General features: G+C 45.4%; 1 protein-coding gene across 2 annotated transcripts in view; it reads left to right on the forward strand.

The window, feature by feature from the left end:
* The window catches only part of LOC115549668 (glutamate receptor, metabotropic 4), a 143,258-nt gene that overhangs the window by 81,156 nt on the left and 43,108 nt on the right, over nt 1-18,994 (forward strand). For both annotated transcript variants that reach the window (XM_030365006.1, XM_030364996.1), the window contains exon 3: nt 10,018-10,234. In XM_030365006.1, the coding sequence (XP_030220866.1) occupies nt 10,018-10,234 (217 nt within the window). The remainder of the gene's footprint in view (nt 1-10,017; nt 10,235-18,994) is intronic.

Below are 18,994 nucleotides of genomic sequence, written 5' to 3' on the forward strand. Positions count from 1 at the left end.
AAAACGCTTTTAACTCGGGTGGGCGTTGAGATTTCGTCGGCTTTAGCACGGTAAATAAAACTGTAATTGGATGTACTACGAGAGGTTAGCGGCAAACGGGTCAAAGTGTTAATAGTTTCAACTATTGCAGTGACAAGGTGAAAACATTGCGAACACTAAAGCTCATCAGTTGACAGGTTTGCAACTTCTAACAGGCCTCACATGTCAGGCAAATGCTTTCACTGATGACATGCATTATGTGTCTTATTGAGGCTTCCTCTCCCAGTGAACTGTCTGTTCAAAGGACTCAAGTGAACGATTAATTTCCGCCCGTTCCACTCTTCATTGGTGACCATTTTGTGTCATTTAATGTGGAGCACTAGACTCAATCAGTGGGAGTACAATGAAAACACTTAATTTAATACGTGAGACATCCTGAAGGCACAAGTCCCATTCCCTTAGAAACTCAATGTAGAAACCTAGAAAGAGTTTACTCTATAGAATGTGCCCTTTAATGAAATAGCTAGCAGGAGGTCATTAACACCGCTATAGTCCCATTGTGATTCATGCTGCGGTTGAGAGAAGGGTAAATCAATGTATGGAGTGAATGTGGGTGGTAAAAGCTTGTCCAACAGGGAGGCCACCAGACAGCAGTGCCCTGACCTCCTATTATTTACCTCAACCTGCCTCAATGTGAAGGATCTTGCCTTTTTAAAAAGCATACGTTCATATATCTCAGGGCCAGAGGGACGAATCCATATCTCTTCCCTTGTTGTGCGTCAGCAAAACTGAACTGTGAGCGATCCAAGAGAGCCATGGCACCGGCCCAGCAGTGTGTATCCTCGACAGATTCCTAATTGAACAGCGGTAAGCACTGCAAGCCTCTGGCAGGCCTTCACTCTGGGACGGGGGGTGGAGGCAGTGACGGGGCTGTAGGAGGTAGTGGAGGTGGAGGTGGAGGTGTTGGTGGAGTTGGAATTTGTGATTGTGGTCGTATTAGTGGAGGTGGTGCTGGTGGTGGTTTAGGGGGTGGTGTGGAGGTGGTGGATAAGGTGGATTTGAGGGGGGGGGGGGGGGGGGGGCGTGGGAGTTGATAGAGGAAGAGATGAAGGAAATGGAGGTGGTGTGGTGGTATGGTGGTGGAGGCGGTGGGTTTGGTGGTGGTGGACGTAGTCTTGCCGCCGTTGGGTAGAGTGGTTCTGCGGCCGGGTGCTGGTGGGTCTAGTGGGTGTGCAGATGGAGGATTGGTGGGGGAGGTGGTGCAGTGGGTACAACTTGTACTTGGGCTCAGCGGGATAGAGGGAGGGAGGGAGGGAGGAGGGAGCGACACCGGCAGAGCAGACAGACTCCCAGAGAAGCCGAGTTTTGAAAATAATCCAAACTGACAAGCAGGTGTAAAAGGTTACAAGGAATAATAAGCTCCGCACCGCCATTACCCCTCGATGACAAAACCCTCCTGGGGTGGGGCTCTTGACCCCAGGGGGGGCAGCACGGCCTCACAGATGCTATTTTAGCAGGTGTTATCACATGGATTTCGTAGTCTTAGGTATTATAACGCACATAGTTTACACCTTTTGGGGTTAAAATCAACCCGACACTCACACCTACTATTATAAGCCCGGGACAGACGTGAACGTGCACAGGTGCAGGCAGTGCGTACTATAGGGTTTCATCGCGACGGGTGTTACTGATTTGCTGTGCGAATGCATTGTTCAAACATTTGAAGTGTCGACTAATGAGCGAGGCCAACTCTGATAGCTAAACAGATACTTTAGAGATGTCTTCTGTGATAAAGGGTGCAGCTGCATACTATTCCTGCACTGTTCGTAATGAGCATTGTTACTCCTGTGCTAATGCTGTGCCAAATAAATTCATTGGATTTTTCAAAAACTGCAGTTATTAAAAGCCAGCCATTTTTGCATTCAATCTGCATCAAAAATCTGCTTGGTGCTCACATCACACAGCAATTAAGGCTGTTTCCCATGCCCATTAGTGATGAGACCGTCTGGGTTGAGGGGGTACAGAGTGATTATAGCATTAATATACTTTTGGGAAGAAAAATCCCTTTCCCTGGAATCGGTTAGAGAATGTTTTCTCAGTTTTCTTCATCACAAACTTCTGACACCAGTCATCGTGAGAATTGTTCTTCACTGAAAGCATAGGAAGACTGAGCTCTACCTGTGTTGGGTTTCAGCCAACGAGCGCTGTCCAAGAACAGAAATCAACAAGCTTGTGATCTTTGTGGTTGACCTTGCACATCTTCTGAGGACACTGTCGATTGATCAGTTTTTAATGTTAGATCATAAATCATCACATGCTCATATGAATGGAAAAGACGAAGGGTATAAAAAGCAGCATTTCTGTTTCCTTACTTTAGGAGATATTATTTTGTCAAGAAAATATCATTCTTTTTTGCCTCTGTGAGATATTCATGAAGTCGGAAAAAGATGTGTCGACTAACCATGTAAACACAACAGTAGCTTTCTGGGGCTATGTCTTCGGCTTTCAGTCAAGAGCAGCAGACATGGGTACCCTTCAAAATAAAAGCCCCCTAATCTCAGAAGAAACACACTTTTAGATAAGTGTTCCAGAATAGAGAGGTCCCGCCACTCCATCGAATGAATATGTTTTCCTAGCAGCCCATAACACTTGGCTTGTAAATTGTATTTCCATAACAATATATTAATTTTGTTTTGAGTAGCTGCACCATTGTGTCTCTGAGAGTAGGTCAGAGGGGAGGTGGGAGGGGGAGGGGGGGCGGGTGATCTGCTGTTGAATTTAATATCTTGCCTCAAAAGCAAATAGAAAAAAGCTTATGTATCGGAGGGAGTTATCGTACCCAGGTGTCTGACTATCTCCGGGCGTCCGCAGAGGGAGAATCTCCCCAACAGACATGGTGATAAGCTTTGCCTGTCCCGCTTTTTGACAGAGAGTTGAAATTGTGTGATCTTCCCAGCGAGGGGAAAACCCTTCAGGTGAAACATGCAACACGGGTCGACTTAGTGAGGCTCCTCAAGCAGATAGAGAAGCAGGGGAGGGGCGATAGTGTCGCAATACATGACAAGCAACAGTATTAGAGAAATAGTGTACATTTAAAGCCACACATCATGGCATACCAGATATACTGCATTCTGGATGTCGTAGAACGCGTCTCTTCTACACCGGAGAGATTCACACGAATGCCTCTATCTCTCATCTCTTATCACGGCACGCTTGAGTCAGAGGGTGTTAGGGTTTGAGAGACTGAATGACTTTGGCGTCCAGGTGCAGTCTTACTTAGTGTCAGAAAGGATTGATCACTGCAAGATGGTAACGGTGCTGAGACACAGAGTCCTGGGTAGGAGATCCGATAGAGACGATTCATCAAGGCTTCATCATAGCGCAAACACAGCTGGCGTTCTTAGCACTGATTATGAGGATGTTCTCATGTACCAGCGCTCGGGGAGTGGACAGTGACACTGTGAGGAGGATGCCAACGGACCATGCACCATGGACCATGTGCCCTGGTGCGTAAAAGTAGAAACATAATTACTGTGATGAGCGACACCTGTGTGTGTCTTTCGATGACAGCTCTGTGAAAAATATCTGTTGGTGATCAGAGGTCATGTATGAGTTTCGACAGATGCAGAACAATAAGTAGGTAAATACCTTGTCATTCGACAATGGGAAAAATTATTTCCTTATTTTATGTTATTTGTTATCTCCTAATGGAATGAAATCATAAAGTGGTTGGCTAAAGGGAAGTGATTTATGCAGTATTAAATATTGTTTTCTATTAACGTGTCGGCAAACTACTTTATAACATGTTTTCTTAGTAATGAGTTTGCAAGTATTGTCTGGACTCTAGATCATCAGAGATCATGAGATGAACTTGTGATTAATGCAGGTGGTATTAATTAATCATGATTCTCCAGGAGTCCCTTGGGGGGAGATGAGGTAGAGCCGTCGGTGGGAAGAAGCTTCCAGGAATGTGTGGAAAGAACTCAGGGGTGTTCTTTTTATCTATGTCCTTTGATGTAGAGGCACAAGACAGCCCCCCCTTGATCTCCATCTTCACCCATTATGCACTCGAGCACCCCTCACGAAACATAGCTACTCACCTTGTTTCCCTCTTGACTCTACTCTTTAGAAACGTCCTTGTGTCACAATTCTGGAAGTACTGGAACTCTGATATTGATCCTATGTTTTGATTGTTCTCAACCTCAAGTAGCTTCGGATAAATTTGTAAATGTAGAGAAAGGTCAAGAAGACAACACACAGTAGCAGAAAGGGTGTGTGAGCATGCGTGTGTGTGTGTGTGTGTGTGTGTGTGAGCATGTGCGTGTATCATGAGTCAAACATTCATCAATGCCACATAACAAAGAGCGTACATATAGTTAGGCCCTCCTGGGAAAGACCAGCATGAACCCTTCTGCAACAGTCACTGACAGAGAACGTGGCTGGCACCTTTGATGCCCCACTCTCTCAAACGCTGGGTTCCTTTCAGATGAATGAGGCATCGGATGTCCACTAGTGTGCCTTTCTTCAAGCCTGCAGCTCTTCATTCATCATCTCCTCTGTAATTGATCTCAAGTTATATGAAATCAGCAGCAATGTACAGAATACAGGTGTTTTATTATGGATTGATAGGCACTCCCCACAATGCAACCTAAGACATTTGACAAGTTCTTACTGACTTCATATCTTGCAGCGCAACGGCTGTCCTGGGCTGTTTTGGAGGCATTTTTATCCCACATTTTGCATTCAGTGCTGTGAATAAAATTCACAATAAGCCACTTATTTTCGCATTCAGTGCCAGAGAAGCCTTCTGTGGGAGCTGTTGGTGAGGTAACTAGCAGAGCTGCTTTGTGGGGACTCTGGTGAATATTTAAAGGCTGCCTCTCTTTCCTCCTGCTGTAACGTGTCTGCTGTCAATATGTGGCCAGCTTACCAACCCTAATGAATCATTTGAATGTGAAGCAGCCTAGTTTTGTGGAGGGCCCTGTGAGTGATTCCCGGATGGAGTCCGTCCACTACCACTCACTGTGCAGCTCTGTTATTTTGAGAGGCGCTTTCTTCTTTCATATTGGCTCATGGGTGCATCTCTTATCTCTTATGGGTGCTATTCCATATAAAGTGATAGTAGCTACACATCCTGACCATGGAAATACCTCCTCATGAGACATTGTGTGAGAACGACTGCTGTGACACCACAAGTGCCGACTCATTCATAAAAATGCTCTGAAACTTTAAGGCTTGGGAGTGTTATAGGAGATCTGCTTTGGGCGACATACTTCCATGATATCATATGTTTGAGATTGTTTGTTGCTCTGATGACATCTATGTCGCATGCTGTGGAATATTGTTCAGGCAAACACCATAATACTTTAGCATCTGTGTTATGCGCATCTCACCAAGGTGAGGTGTCTATGAACGGGAACATCTGGCAAAGAGCTTTTTCCGCACAAAATGCATTGTGATTCTGTCCTTTATGATCCATGCATAGGTATAATTGTCTGTATGTCACTAGAATTTAAAACACCTTCATGTAGCAAAGCATCTGTTTGATGGCAACAGCACGTCCTGTTTTTGGCCTAAAGCCATGTTTTGCTTTAATATAACGAATGAATAATGAAAATTTACCAATACATCAAAACCAATTGAATATGACAAGTATAACGCGTCTCAAATAGACAGCTAAAACAAATTGATGATGATGAATGACAAAAGGTCAGCCAAACGTGAGGTGTTTTCTTTATATTTCATTAAGGCTTGAATTGCTCATTTGATTATAATCACTTCCTGTTTGGCCATTAGTTACCTCTTCTGGTTCCCAGACAAAAAAATAACCCTAGTTAGAGAGGTGTTTATGGTTTATACACATTGTTGTATGTGCAATACCTCAGCAGCAATGTGCTTCTAGGGACTTCTATGTATGTATGTATGTATGCTTCTATGTATTCAATTAATCGCTCCCAAGTTTGTGTTTTTCTAACCTCTCTGGGGCCTTCACTCTTTTTAAATCAGGTTCCTTTTTGACAAATACCGTAAGCTCTCCTGGTAAAGGTCTCTGCAGGACCCAGAACCCAAACTTTGTGGCACTGTTGTTCTTATTGTAATAGTTTGAATGTGATGACCTCACTAGACGAGAAAGATTCAAGGTGATACGCACTCTTCCTCGATATAGCAAACAACAAATATAAAATAAAAACAAGGTTGAATGGGTAACATTTTGCCAGCTTTCTCCTTCACCCTTGCACCCATTTATAACCGGCACAGTAATGGTGTACTTGAGGACCTTTCAACACTCCCCTTCCCCCTGATTCCAACTAAAACCATGCCCGCCCTAATTGTCCAACGAGACGCTTTCACTTTGCAAACGGAGTAACTATGCAAACGTTGCCTGATAAGTAATCATTAGCGGTGTCTTTCACCACTTTTGGAATCAGGGTAATTATATTAATGATGGAGCAACATGATTAACTCACGATTAACATCAAGACAGTGCACATCTTTTTTTGGATGTCTTGAGAGCGGGGACTGGTCGGGGAGGAGTGTATGCTCCAGCCAGTCGTCTACCATACAGTCGGACACGCTCATTCCCCCCAGCTGTTTATCCAACCAGTCCGCGCCGACCCCGGCCGCCCACTTCACAGTGGCTGAGGACATGCCACAGAGGACTGGTCAAGGGGCAAGGTCTCTCCCAGCGTAGCACTGCATAATGTGCAGAATAGCATGTGGGACTTGTTTAGCACACTCTGCAAGCAAGCACAATGGGCCTTATTGATTCCTCCCGCCCAGAAGGAGTTAACCCAATTGGAGGCAGCTGTGTGAGGGCAGTGCTGTGGACGCCTGTTGTCGTACGAGCAGAGGTGTAGTGTAGCTTATAATGGGTATACTTTGATGTGTAGTGGTGTAGTGAAGTGTAGTTCATAGTGGGTATACTTTGATATGCAGTGGTGTAGTGCAGTTTATAGTAGTTGGCGTACTTTGATGTGTAGTGGTATAGTGAAATATAGTTTATAGTAGTGGGTATACTTTGATATGCAGTGGTGTAGCGTAGTTTATAGTAGGTATACTTTGATGTGTAGTGGTGTAGTGAAATGTAGTTTGTACCGGTGGGTATACTTTGATGTGCAGAGTTGTAGTGTAGATTATAGTAGGTTTACTTTGATGGGAAGTGGTGTAGTGTAGTTTATAGTAGTGGGTATACTTTGATGTGGAGTGGTGTCATGTACTGGAGTTTATAATAGGTATACTTTGATGTGCAGGGGTGTAGTGCAGTTTATAAGAGTGGGTATACTTTGATCTGCAGTGGAGTAATGTACTGTGTAGTGTACTGTAGGTCACAGTAGTGGGTAGACTTTAATGACCTGTAAATCCTATTGAGGTATGCAAAAACTGTCACTAATTATTTCTACAAAATTGATCTAAATTAAAATAGTATAATAAAAATCATTGATTATTTTTTTTTCCTGAACAAAGATCTACTTTTACACTTGCTGTGGGGATATAGCTGTCCATATAAGAACCCGCATGGCTGAGCCTACATACGATGCCAGATTGACAACTTCACTGCTGACCTTTCCCTCTGCTCTGCTCACAATCACCGCCACTCCCAACCCCGCCTCGCTACACACTCCCATTATGCAATTCCCCGTTTCCCCCTCAGGTTTGTCCACATTTGTTCAGTTTGCTGACACATCTCTCGACCCGGTATGTGCCAAAACAGATTTTTGAGTAGAAGTTCTCCCACATCACTATACTGTTACATATTCTCGCACAGTTCTAATCAGGCATATGGAAATCCCGGAGCTTCATAGTAGGTGTATGGCGGGAATTCAGACCACACCCGTACAATCTACAAAATAGTCTTTCTAACACGTATTTCCAAGACATTCAGCAGGTGTGTAGTAGATACGTCCCTCTGTGATGTAATTTTATTATTTTAGTTTCCCATGAATTTAATGGAGACACGTTCAGATTGGTTCTGTTTTTGTCTCCTTTTGTATTACAACATGGACAAACATGTAACCCGTTCACATTGTTTCCTGTGCCTTAACGAGCACATCCATCCTGGTGCGGGAATGCAGGGTGTGGCGGGGGGACTATGCTCAGGGAACATGCTTCCCATCTGGAGGTGCAGCGACCTGTCTCTGCCTCGACAATGGCTGCAGGGAACAAGCTCTGAGCTCAGCGATGGCCGATCGATGGGACGTTGATGTTGGCCAGGTCAGAGGCATCAATGCTGCCGAGACAAAGGAGAAGCCAGCCGAGGAGCTCATGCCTACAGCTGTGTGGGCTCCTGTCTGAATAAGTGTAAGGGGAACAAACTAAAGAAGTAGGGATAGCAAGGGGAGGATTGTGTGCTGAAAAGCAAGCAAACCCGCAAATGTTTTAAGGACAACTGGGGACCTGCAGTGAGTGAAAGTTACAGCCCTGTGGATCTGTTGCACAAATTATGAGGCAGCACTAAAAGATTAACCATTTTTCCATTTAACTGACAAGATGTTTACAATTGCGTTCCCGTGGAGATTTGTGTCCGTCACAAGAGATAAAATACTACTCTTCTTAATCTCTAAAGCTTGTCCCTTAGACCATTCCTGGTAAAAAGTCGGGGTGGATGAACATTTTATAGGACAGCTAGGAATATTTGGTAATGTAGATAAATGTTAAGGAACATGCAGTCAAATTCTAATCCATTGAATTGTGTCATTATAAATCCTAACTAGAACATTTTGATAAAAGGATCTAGTATATTAAGATATTAATCCTTGATTTACAATTAGATGGATAAAGAAAGTGACGTGCTCCTTCAAATCACTCTTCCCTAACAGTGTGTAAAAGTGTATGAAAGTAACATCAATCATTCAATAACTGTCAAAAACTGAACCCATGCTAGTGGTATCGAGTAGGCTAGTACTAGAACAAAGCTGGTTTATTATGGGTCTATATTATTATGTATGAGATATAGATGGGCCTCTTTTAAGGCCTATATTTCACTTCACACAATTGGTAAAATAAATAGCTTCTATAATGGTAAAGCTAGTTTGCCAATTCACATCTCCACTCAATTATAATGTGAAGATGCCTTGTATAGCATACTGTCACTCTGAAATGAGCTCTTACACAATAATGGTAAATCTTAATCCAGAATAGAGTGTAGTTAAATTGAGGAAGTTCTTTATTTCCTTCTGTGATGTCAGCGCCATTATTAAAAAATACATTATTACAGAGCTTTTCTGGCACATTAATAACAGGTTTGTGTGCAACAGCGGGGAAAGTGTTGAATGTAAGAAAGGTGTGTACTTTCCTTTTTTGTGTTTTTTCCCTGTGTGTTTTTTTCCCTTTTTTTTGAAGAAAATAAACAATACACGACACCGTATAATTCTTATCAAGATATGAGACAATCTGTCAAATTGCTTTGCTAAAAATGTATCTAGTCCGAAGCAGACAGATTGTTTGGCAGCAGGTGTCGCAGCAAACATGAGCAATCCAATAGACGCAGAAGGATAGGTCCTGCCAAGGAACGGCAGCAGTGACCACACCTGGAGAACTATAGCAGGCAGTAGAGATGGAGTGTTGCGCTTAACGACAACAGGGTCTCTATTGACTATAGAAAATAATGGCTACACGTGTCAGCAAATCTGCTCCTGGTCGACATGCGCACAAAAACACTACCAACCACAACAATCTCACCGGCATGACAATGATAGTATGAGAATGATATTAATGACAATACAAAGAGGATAGTAGGAATAATACTAATAATGATAATGATATCAATGCAACAAAATGAAATAATAACAGTAGTAATACAAGCTCAGGTATGAATAACATCCATGATACAAATTCCACTAATCCTGCTACACTACAATATTTATCATTAACAACAACCACCCCATCAACAAAACCCTGATCCTGACAACATGCTGCCTCCCGGCCCCCCTCCCTCTCTCTCTTTAACACTATGCCCTCCATCTATAGATCCCCCAGTTCAGCTACGCCTTCCAGCCCCCCTCCCCCCCTCTCGCTAACGCTCTGTTCTCTGTCCTCCAGATCCCCCAGGTCAGCTACGCCTCCACCGCCCCCGAGCTCAGCGACAACTCCCGCTACGACTTCTTCTCCCGGGTGGTGCCCCCGGACACTTACCAGGCCCAGGCCATGGTGGACCTGGTGAAGGCCATGCGCTGGAACTATGTGTCCACCGTGGCGTCCGAAGGCAACTACGGAGAGAGCGGCGTTGACGCCTTCATCCAGAAGTCCCGGGAAGACGGTGAGTCATATAGGGGTTATGACTCTATACCGCGAGGGGAAAGAGTATGAAGGGGTCGGTGTTTGTACGGTGTGGGTTGGTATGTGATGGTTTCGGATTAACCATGACGGGATGTCCCCTGATGGGACACTCTTGAATGATGCAGGGGTGGTGATACGGTCAAGGTTTTACATTCATTTAGGGCATTTAGCAGACGCTCTATCCAAAGCGACTTACAATAAGTACATTTGTCAGGAGAGAGAAACAACCATATATAGCTGTCGGTACAGTGAAGATATTCATAATGCAATTGCCAAGCACTTACTTAGCCAGGTTAACCCATTCCTGTAATCAACAAAGAAAGCTAGGATAAAATGCCATACTATCTTTAAGTGTCAGAACATTCCAACACACAATAAGTGTGTAAGTGTTTTTAGGATATTAAAGGAGGAGAAGGGGTGGTGGGGGGTAAGGGAGGTAGCTATGCATGTCACGCCTGCCGCTAAGGTTGAGGACCCAATATGCATGACACAAAGAGTATTTTCCAAACAACAAGTTTTATTCACTCAAAGCTCTGGAAACATGAAATAGAGGCACAAGGTGCACGCGACAACAGAAACAATGATCGAGCAAGGAACTGAACCAAGGCAACGACTTAAATACACATGACTAACAAGACACAGGTGGGCAGGGAACAAGGTAGAACATTGGACAAAACAACAATCAACCTCAAACTAATAACTAATAACTAGACTCAGGTGGGCAGGGAACAAGGTAATGATGAGGATAGTAGGCGGGACTCAGGTGAGGCGAGGAGAAACAGAATCACAAGACAAGGGTAACCAAACTGAAGCACATGGAAGACTACAAACAAACACAGGAAGTTCAAGCCCAGGAGATACAACTGAAAAACCAACATAAAAGTCCAACACTAGAAACACAAACCCAGGACCCCGACAGTACCCCCTCTCTATGGGATGGCTTCCAGACGTCCCTAAACAAAATATAAGTCAAAACAGGGGGGGGGGGGGTGACGGATGGACCGGCTGGACTGCTCGGGAGGACGGCCTGGATGCCGGTTGGACTCCTCAGGTGGACGGAGGGGATGCTGGCTGAACTGCTTAGGAGGGCAGCCTGGACGACGCCGGAACCAGCATGGCAAATCAGGAGGGCGGACCCGCAGCTGACCAATAGGTAAAGAAACCACCTGAGGTCCGCACGATGGTTGGGCAAACCTGGGTGTGTGCTTGGGGTCGCTGGACTCAGCAGGTGAACTGGACTTGGTAACAGGGAATGCGGCGGTGGGCTCGAGACTGCTGGGCTTGAGAGCAGGCTCGTGACCCGGAAGCGTTAATTTGGGACTCGGGACTGGACTCCGGGGCTGGGACCCGGTCTGCTTCAGGGGACACAGGGAAACGAGGGAATTCCAGGACTGGGAACCGGACTGCTTCAGGGAAAATGGGGAACTTGGGGGACTCCGGGGCTGGGACCCGGACTGGTTCAGGGGAAACAGGGAACTTGGGGAACTCCGGGACTGGGACCCGGACTTCTTCAGGGGAAACGGGGAACTTGACTCTGGTGCAGGGGTCGAAAACCTGGAACTAGCGGCGGTGAAACTGGCCTTGGAGGAGTGGCGCCACTGGCAAGAGGGAGCCAAGGTGCCATTCATTGTGTGGACTGATCATCGCAACCTGGAATATATATATTCGATCTGCCAAGGGACTGAATTCCAGACAGGCCCGTTCGCACTGGTCTTTGACAGGTTCAACTTGTCCAATCACTGTCCTATCGACCCGAGTCTCATAACAATAAACCAGATGCACTTTCCAGAGTGTCCTGAAGAAACGGTTGAGCCCTCCAACATCGTCCCGGCCCCCTGTCTCGTTGCCTCTGTCACTTGGGAGATAGAGGAGAGGGTGCGGGCTGCCACTGAGGACCAGGCTGGTCCTAGTTCCTGTCCCCCTGACCACTTGTTTGTTCCGGCTCACCTCCGTTCCGATGTGCTCCAGTGGGAGCATGCTTCCCGGCTCACCTGCCACCCTGGCATTCAGTGGACCCGAGACCTCCTGCTGCAGCGCTCCTGGTGGTCATCACTGGAGGAGGATGTCCGAGGCTATGTCAACGCCTGTCCTGTGTGTAACCAGAACAAGACCTCTCGTCGTCCAACAGCCGGCTTCCTGCACCCATTGCCTGTTCCTCATCGGCCGACTTTGTAACTGGCCTACCTACATCCAAAGGCCACACTGCCATCTTCACAGTTGTCGACCATTTTAGCAAGATGGTTCACTTCATTCCCCTTTCCAATCTTCCCTCTGCCAAAGAGACAGCTGAACTGGTTCTCCAGAACATCTTTCGTCTCCATGGACTGCCCACTGGCATTGTCTCTGACCGTGGGCCCCAGTTCACATCTATGTTCTCGAAGGAGTTTTGCAGTCTAGTTGGGGCCTCCGTCAGTCTGTCTTCTGGCTTCAACCCCCAGTCCTATGGGCAGACTGAGAGAATGAACCACTCTTTGCTGCTTGATCAACCACAACCCTGCTTCCTGGTCTGATTATTCCCACAACACCCTCACCTGCTCTCCCATTGGACTTTCACCCTTCCAGTGCGCCTATGGGTATCAGCCCCCATTATTTGCCAACCAAGAGAGGTAGGCTGCCTGTCCAACGGCACAAGCCTTCGTTCACCGTTGTCGGCGTACCTGGGACCAGGCACGTACTGCTCTCCTCAAGTCTGTTGACCGCTACGCTGCCGCCGCACTCTTGCTCCTGCCTACCAGGTTGGCCTGAGGGTCTGGCTTTCTACCCGTGACCTGCCCATAAAGGTGGAGAACCGCAAGCTTGTTGGGCCCTTTCCCATCGCTCGCATCATCAACCCAGAGGCGGTACATCTTCGGCTTCCCCGGTCCATGAGGATCCACCCAACGTTCCATGTCTCCAGGATCAAGCCAGTCCAAGAAAGTCCTCTGGTTCCTCCCATGCCGCCTCCTCTGCCTCCTCAGCTCGTTGATGGCGGTCCTGTGTACGCTGTCAGGCGCCTCCTTCGCTCTCGCCGCCGTGGACGTGGGATACAGTATCTTGTGGATTGAGAGGGGTACGGTCCGAAGGAGCGCTCCTGGGTGCCGGCTCGGTTCAGAGTGGACCCTCAGCTCATTTCAGACTTTCACGGTCTGCATCCTGACCAGCCTGCCCCGTCCTCACTTCCACCTTCTGCGGGCCCATCTGCTGATGGAACTTCTGATCCTCTGGTGAAGGGGGGGCACCGATGTGGCAGCCTCTTCCTGCTCATCTTCTTCTTCTGCTGCTGTGGAGGACGTAGACTCTGCTGCCTCTGCGGAATTTTAGCACTCCTTCGGGCCCCCTCCACCCTCCCAACTCGGGTCTTGGGCCGTCCATTGCCGGGGGGGGGGGGTACTGTCATGATCTGCTCCTGGCTGTCCACCCTACTGCCAGCTCTGTACTGTCATGATCCCCTCCTGGCTTTCCATCCTACTGCCAGCTCTGCCAGTACTTTTCCTGATCACCTGCCTGCCACTCCCACCTCATCAGTGCAACCACCTTCACCTGTGTTCCCTCACCTGATTTAAACCCACTCTTTGCACTCAATCTCTGCTATATTGTCTTTAGCAGCATGCAAAGCTCTCTAGTATTATTTCCCGGATTGCTTCCTTTGTTTCGACCCTGCTTGTCCCTGACCCGTCCTCGTCGCCCCTGCCCTGGTAACCTAAACAGCCTTCTGTCCCTGACCCCTCTGCCTGCTCGCCCCTTGTCTGCCTCCAGTTTGCTTGGATTCCATCCACGGAGGTCTCTGCTAGAAAGTCCGACTGTTTTGGCTAGCTCAGGTTGTGGACTATTCTTGTGTACCTTCTGTGGATTTTAAGACGCTGTTTGGACAATAATCTGTTGAACTGTTCCAACGCTGGTCTCAGTCTGTGCTGTTCTTGGGTCCAACCTCACGCCCATTACATTGTAGAGTCCAGGTGAACTCCAAACAAGTGAGTCTGGATTCTCTTGCTGGTTAGCGACTCAGCGGTCCTGGCATCTTCAGGGGGCTTGCTCCACCACATTGTTTACCAACAGTGATGAGATATCAGTTGCTTTCATCTACAGGGTGTTTGTTTTATTGACTTAATCAGCTGCAAATCGATTGTTCTTTCTTTGCTTTTGTATAATCCAGGAACCATGAGGTGGATAGTTTTGTAGGGAATAGAATCTGAACTGTTAAAAGATAATGCACACCCTTGGAAGGTTATTGACCAATCAGGATCAAGTATTTAACAACGCTGAGGCATAACGCAACCAGAATGCGTTTTGTTATAGTTTAAAAAGTTGAAAGAGTTGAAAAACGCTGAGATAAGCCTTCATGACGTTAGAGAGCTATTTTTGATAGTTTAATGATTTCTGCAGCTGAAAGTATGCAGGAGTCGTTAGCTGCACAAAAAACAGGCAAACGGAATAAAGAAAACTTAAGAACAGTAGATGTGCTTGCAGTAGCAACCACACTCATAAAATATGCTGATGTATGGGTGATAAGACTAAAGCTCTATGTTAACAAAAATATAGCCTTTTCTGAGTATTATATCTATATTGGTTGAAAAGTGCAGGGATGACAAGGCTCAACAATGGATGGCTCCAAGATGAATTATGGGCTTCTTGGTGAATTCACCAGCGGACCTCGAAGCCAACACATAGTTTCTTCATATATTTCTTTCCAAAGGAAATACACCTGAAGCTAAGATTACCTTGCAATCACCGACGTGTAACCAAACACAGAGGAGCCCCTCTACAACTCCTGGTATTTGAGTTTGTTTGGCTCAGGGCCTTGGGATATCAACACTCAGTCATCGAGTGCCACGTTTGTTCCACTTTCAAATCGAGTGTGGACATTGCACGACGGAGGACACCTCCGACAGAGGGAAAGAGCACCAGGTTATAAATAGTTAATGCCGGCCCAGATAAACGACCATCCAATATAACGGCAATATCATCACTGCTCCAGACGTGGGGTTTGATACACTCGTACGCCGCCGCCGTGTCGACACACATTACCGCCGTGGCTGTGATTGTAACGATAATGTGCTGCTGTGAATGGATTGCGCAAAAAAATACGTGTTCGCCCCGAAACATCTGTCACTTTGCCACTCCACTGACAGCGGTTTGTTTACATTCATCATTTTCCTATGGGGACGGAGAAGTGCGTCTCGTGATAAGTGGAAACATTTCCGTTCACCAAGCGAGACCTCCATTCGCACAGAGCCCTTCAGAGGGGCGTGGATGATGCTGTTCTCTTAACTCGAGTGTCTCCGAGAGCAAATGGATGCTGCAGCGACGCTGATGTTGAAGGGGTTGACTGTGTGGGGGGCTGGAGGGTGGTGGGTCTATCATGGAGAACACCCCCCCCACCCCCACCCCATCTAATAGCTAGCGCTCCACTCTCTCCCTGTCTCCGTGGGTCTCCCCCACCCTCCCGCTTTCTCCCCCCCCCCGCCAGCTCTGGGCCTCACCGCTCAGCCCCCCTCCCCAGACTCACACAGGGAGCTAATGAAGGTAATGCAGCAAGCACGCCATGTATAGGGGCTTGAGGGGAAGTGCCACGGAATCACATAGTAAGACACGCACGTGCGATAAAGGGAAGGGAAGATCGATTCTCAGCCGTTGAGCGGGGTGACATGTGTTGCAAGGATTGACATTAGCTGAGGTAGTTCATTAAAAGCCCTGCTCTTTGCTTGGCAGTAAATCGGTTGAATATTCAGAGTATTCGAATGAGAGCCCATTTGGGGGGAAATGTACTGACAGGGAACAGGGAACAGGAAATATTTCTACAGATAAGAAAATCTGAGCTCAGCTGAATTATCGGAACAGCCTGGAAACACTGGAATGTTTTGCACATGAGAATAAATTCCCGAGTAGATTGACTTGTGGATGGGCATGTTTTCACTCTTCAGGAACTTTGTGGTTCAGATGTTTTTTAAAGGAGCAAATAGCTGCAGTAGAAAGGTTGAATAGCGCAGCTTTAATTTATTCAGACTCCACGAGGACCATTCTCAATATTAAGCAAGCAAGTTGTCTGACACTCTCGGACAACATGTAAAAAATAAAGAACTTCCGAATTTAATCACATCGGTAAATATCAGTAAAATAATTGATACAAGCAATATCCAAACTTTATGTCATGATAGAGGAAATAAATTCCGGTATATACTACTTAACTGGTATTAAGCCAATTTTATATTTAAGTCAACCCTCTGCATTATCGTCTCTTTTTTAAGACCATAATATCCTCCTGCTTTGACATTGAATATAACTTATTCTAAATACCACTATGTGAAAAGATCTTTTGAAAAGAAAAAGCACTTAGTAACAACGAACACCTTTGCAAACAGTGAGGTTTTGTGCCTCCTTGACCATTCAGATAGTCTTCTTGTGCAAAAATGAAACGTCTGAAGCGAATGAATGAATATGTAATGGGCTTTCAGCAGCCCAAAGCCTTTAAGAAATTACTTCAGTAGCTCTCAGCCCAAAAATAATATGAATGTATAATCTCGAGTGGAAATAGAAATAAGGTTGAATGCATTATGGTACTTTCGAACCTGTGTTGCTGGTTCTGGGTCTACCTGACTGACTTTCTTGATAGAAAAGTAAAAGCATGTTGTGAATAGTAAGTGTGTTGGTTGTTCAGGATCTCTACAAGCTCATATTAATGAATAACATGGAGTGAATGCATGAGCACGTGAAATGTTATGACGTTTGCCTGTGCGTGCATTTGTGTGTGTTTGTTTGAACATACAGTTCAAGGCAGAGGATTTGTGGCTGTTAATCTGGTAAGGTCTAGATCAAGACAGATTTCGAGACAAAGGTTGTCTGGTAAAAGGGAAAATAAATCTTTCATGGAATAAGGAGATATTTAAGGAGGAGGATGAATGCGAGCCATGCTATGACCCCAATGTCAGTCTTTGATTGATGTATAAGACTGACGTGAGCACAGAAGTAATGTCACACACTTCGGAATAACGATTTGGACCAACTGTGTTACGCTGACTATCTCACTAGTAACTGTAGTGTGTAAACCCTATTTTAATAACCATGCGATAAAAATGTGTCTCTCACCTGGGCTTGGGCACTGACAAAGTGAATTGACTGTTGTGGGAATGATAACTGCCCCACGACATCTCGCCCGCCAGCATCTCAGAAAGAACTCTGACAGATAATCAGATAATCGGTGCTATTATCTTTGCTTCTTCTACAAATGTGTAGAAGTGCTTTCAGCCGAAAAGCATGGCTTAAAGCCAAGGTCTCTGCTTGGCCATCAAGCGTGCAGGCTATGGTATATAACAGAAGTTTAACTAGAATAATCTGTAATATTATTAAACAGAACATTAAAATTAGATTTGTACACTCATGTTAATAAATGATAATTAAATGAAAAGACTTGAGACCTTGGGGCCAATGTAATTCACATGCTAATATTATTGTAATTTAATACGTGCGGAACTACCCATGCTGCACTGGAACTTTTTGAAGACAGAGTGCTCTGACGCAGTCGGAGAATCAAAGAGGCAATGATTGTCAAGCATCGTTAGGAAACTGGAGGGAAAGTATTTTCTGGCCTAGCTCATTTTAATATAAATAGTTCTCATTCAATTTCTGTATCTGTATTGCTTTCATATGGGGCTGCTCTGCTGAAGCATCATGCGGCAGCCAATAGGACAACTAGGAATCAATGCGTTCTGGGATAATTAAAGAAAAGACGCAAAAATTGTACTGATGGATTGCGCTATAGATTTCCTTTTTGGTGTTAATAGAATTCCAGCCGAAGAAGTTAGACGGTACTCTTATACGCATGTATTATACGCATGTATTACTGAATTATCATGTATTGGCAGACGTCTGCATTTACAAAAAAAAAGTGTGAATTAGTTAATTGCATTATGCTCATTTTATAGTATCACATAACATACAGAAGGGTGTTTGTGTTTGTGTGCGCATGTGTATGTGTATCCTTGTTGGCAAGATAACCTGAAAGCATGTGAATTAATCTCGCTGCCCTTTCAAGTGGTCTGTACACAATGCAGTGTACAGACACTGTGTTTGTCCATGCTTGCGTGTCTCCTGGTCAAATTGCCTGCCCCTACTACAGTCTGTCTCTCGTCTGCTCCTGCCTCTCGTCCGTGAAATCTCTATTATGCATGTCGGGAACCATTTTAAGCCTGCACAATACGATTTAGTTTGACCATTAATTGCTCTTTTAATAGCAATTGAAGACAGTTCTTTGTATTCTGCCACATTGCAGAATTGTTATCTCTATCTTTTATCGCCCACCCACGTTGGTTCTTGAACTGTGCTGGTGCTTTCTATATTTGGACGTGTGCAGTAAGCAGGGAGAAATCACTGCATAAAAGCAGCTTCCAAACAAGCTTTCTAACATAACCGATGGAAATCTCAGCGGATTTGATGATACAAGCACAACAAACATGTTTGGTGTTGGCACACAGTGCATATTTCCATCAAGTAAATGCTATTTTGATTATCACAAATTATTTTTTATTATTTATACCAAACTGAATTCTGAGGTGCCACATTGATCATCTCTGCGAGAAGGGTTAGTCATCAACATTCAAATCAAGGGTTGGATCATTTATTATAAAGGAATGCATGAGTGACTATCAAAAAAAGAGGCCGGATATAAATGGCGGGAGTTCAAATGGTTCTTTCATAAAGGTGACGGAAAGATCAATAATGTGAAAACCAGAGACACACAGAGTGAAGTTAACAGTCCTTGAAGTCT

This window comes from Gadus morhua, chromosome 1 (assembly GCF_902167405.1).
Source record: "Gadus morhua chromosome 1, gadMor3.0, whole genome shotgun sequence".
NCBI lineage: Eukaryota > Metazoa > Chordata > Actinopteri > Gadiformes > Gadidae > Gadus > Gadus morhua.